Genomic DNA, 2,334 nt, shown 5'->3' with positions numbered 1-2,334 from the left:
CCCAGATCTAGGCCCTACGGGCCCGATCTGGGTCGGGGCGGGCCTGCTGGTGGCCGCAGTGGGCTGTTCTCCGGTGGTTCCCGGCGAGCTCCTCGCGACAGGGACGGCGGCTGCTGTGCCGCGACTGCTGCAGCACGGCGGCGAAGCTTCACGGGCCCACGCAGGGCCTGGCCGGACAGGGGGTCTGGTGTGCCTCTGCTGCTATGCCCGGTCTGCTACCGCCTAAGCCGGTGGAGGTTGTTCCCTCCCTCGTGGCTGCGGTGCTGCCGGTCCTTGTCTTCGGGTGTCTCGTTTGGATCCGGCCGGCCTCGCTTCGTTGGCCGTGGTGAGACGACGGCGGTGTCCTCGTGACTGTTGGCGCATGTTGGTGGGCGGCGGGTGTGGTGGAGCCGAAGGTTGGTCCTGGGTGTGGGCGCGAGAGGTCGGGAGAAATCCATGTCGGGTCTTGCCGGCACCACCGCGGTGACGCCTGCGGGCGCCACCATCCTTCTTGAAAGGCGTCGGGTGACCCTCTCCCCCCTCTACCCTCCGTGTACCGGGAGAAATCCTAGGACTCGTCCGGGCAGCAGCGTCGTCATCGTCGCATTCCTTCTTGAAGGTGGTGCTTGATACACGGCAACTCGGTGGCTTTGGAGCGTGGTGGTTATCTTCGGTGGGCGCAACGATCGCGGTGTGCCGTAGCTTTCGTCGATCCGGCGTTGTTGGCATTTCTTCTCTTATTTTCTCTTGTTATTTCTTTTGGGCGTGCTTGTGCTGTTTGCCCCAGCGTGGATCGGATTGTTGTATCGGGTGGTTGCTATATCAATATAGCGGGGCGTAAGCCTATTTCGGTAAGGGACGACAATGTACATGAATAAGATAAACCCAACCATCGTGTTGACAATGACAAAGAAAGGGAACATTAGAGGACTGCCAGTGAAGCTGCTAACTGTCGACCAATCAAGGCCAAATGAGCCAATCCCCAAACCATTATAACCAGAGCCAATTTGCTGAGCAGTGATAGACCTTTTCCAAACCCAGCAAACAAATGACAATGCACTAACAGAAGGGAAGAAGCAACCCGGAATGGTATAGTACGAAAAACTAATGACAAAGACCAAGAAGAAAAATTTATTTCTTGGTAGTGTTGCCTTTGATCTTTCCTCCTTCTCATGAAATGCCCTACATTACAAATGTACAGTTGATATGAGCATGTTATCAGAATAGAGTAAAGGCTTAAATAGTTATATACACAACTGGGCTCAAATGCTAGGACAAACCTGTACATTGTTACCATGGGTAAGATTTCAGGCCACCACATCTCTGAGCGGTTCACAAAGAACTTCATGAAGAAGCCAATAAATCCACAAGAAATATTCTGTGATCAATTACGAAAATTTATGGCGAAAGTTCCCATATAAAATATTCTTGTATTAAATCAAACATTAATTAAGTAAATACATTTTTTGTGACCATTTCTGCTAACATATGCATCTATTGTGATTATTCCATATGTTTAACGTTTGTGATAACTGAACAAATGAAGAAAACGGTACTATGTCTTTCAGATTGATTCAGAAAATTGGGAGAAGATCTGGTGCAGTGGTGCTTACATTTGTTGTGAGTAGAAGCAAAAAAACTGCAACTGGGTGAATAGATCTTCTGAAATAGGCCTTTGTGGCTGCCAAAATATCTATTGCAGGAGAAGCCCCTAAACCATTATTAGCGATCATGCAACACAGTATATGTTCCTTTAGACTGAATGGGCCAGGGTTCAGTGAGAACACAATTTTGGTTCCAGGGACCCTCACAACTTTGGCTGGAAGAACAGCAGCCATGAGTTTGCCTAGAGAGTAGCACAACATAATAATTGAAAATTCCGGAATATTAACCGGGTTTTGTCTGAAAGTGGTCAGCATGGTGATGAATGAGAGGATGATGCATCCTGTGATCCCAAGGATCCATACTCTGCATGTAAGTGCAGGAAGTGTTGGATCATCAGTTGTAGGAACAGCCAGCCGCACTTGCTCGATCTGAGATTCACCTTCAAGTGCAAAAGATGACACAGTAAAAATATTAGACATGAACAACGAGGCAGGCATTGACACAAAGACATATGACTTCAACTATGCTTAGCATGATTATGACAATGAACCGGCATGAGATGAAGTAATTGTAGGAGGCACCCCTCAGAGTAAAAAGGCAAGTAGATTTAACATAAAGTAATCATCGGGTACATTTCCTTGTACCGGAAACATCGATACAAATCAGTGTTCAAGAAAGCGTTTTTAAGTGACGCTTAAGCGCTGAGCGATGACAAAACGCTTTGCTTTGGCCCTAAGCGGTAGATTAAGC

At 48.0% G+C, this 2,334-nt stretch overlaps 1 protein-coding gene across 1 annotated transcript in view; it reads right to left on the bottom strand.

The window, feature by feature from the left end:
- Positions 1 to 716: 716 nt before the first annotated feature.
- LOC119321192 (oligopeptide transporter 5-like) overlaps positions 717 to 2,334 on the bottom strand; it is a 3,619-nt gene continuing 2,001 nt past the window's right edge. Inside the window, exons 2-4 of the mRNA XM_037594986.1 lie at positions 1,593 to 2,023; positions 1,260 to 1,357; positions 717 to 1,161 (exon numbers count right to left, since the gene is read on the bottom strand). Coding sequence (XP_037450883.1) covers positions 717 to 1,161; positions 1,260 to 1,357; positions 1,593 to 1,898 — 849 coding nt within the window. The 5' untranslated portion in view covers positions 1,899 to 2,023. The remainder of the gene's footprint in view (positions 1,162 to 1,259; positions 1,358 to 1,592; positions 2,024 to 2,334) is intronic.

This window comes from Triticum dicoccoides, chromosome 6B (genome assembly GCF_002162155.2).
Source record: "Triticum dicoccoides isolate Atlit2015 ecotype Zavitan chromosome 6B, WEW_v2.0, whole genome shotgun sequence".
Taxonomy (NCBI): domain Eukaryota; kingdom Viridiplantae; phylum Streptophyta; class Magnoliopsida; order Poales; family Poaceae; genus Triticum; species Triticum dicoccoides.
The sequence above is the reverse complement of the archived record's forward strand: the minus strand, read 5'-3'. Positions and strand labels throughout refer to the sequence as shown.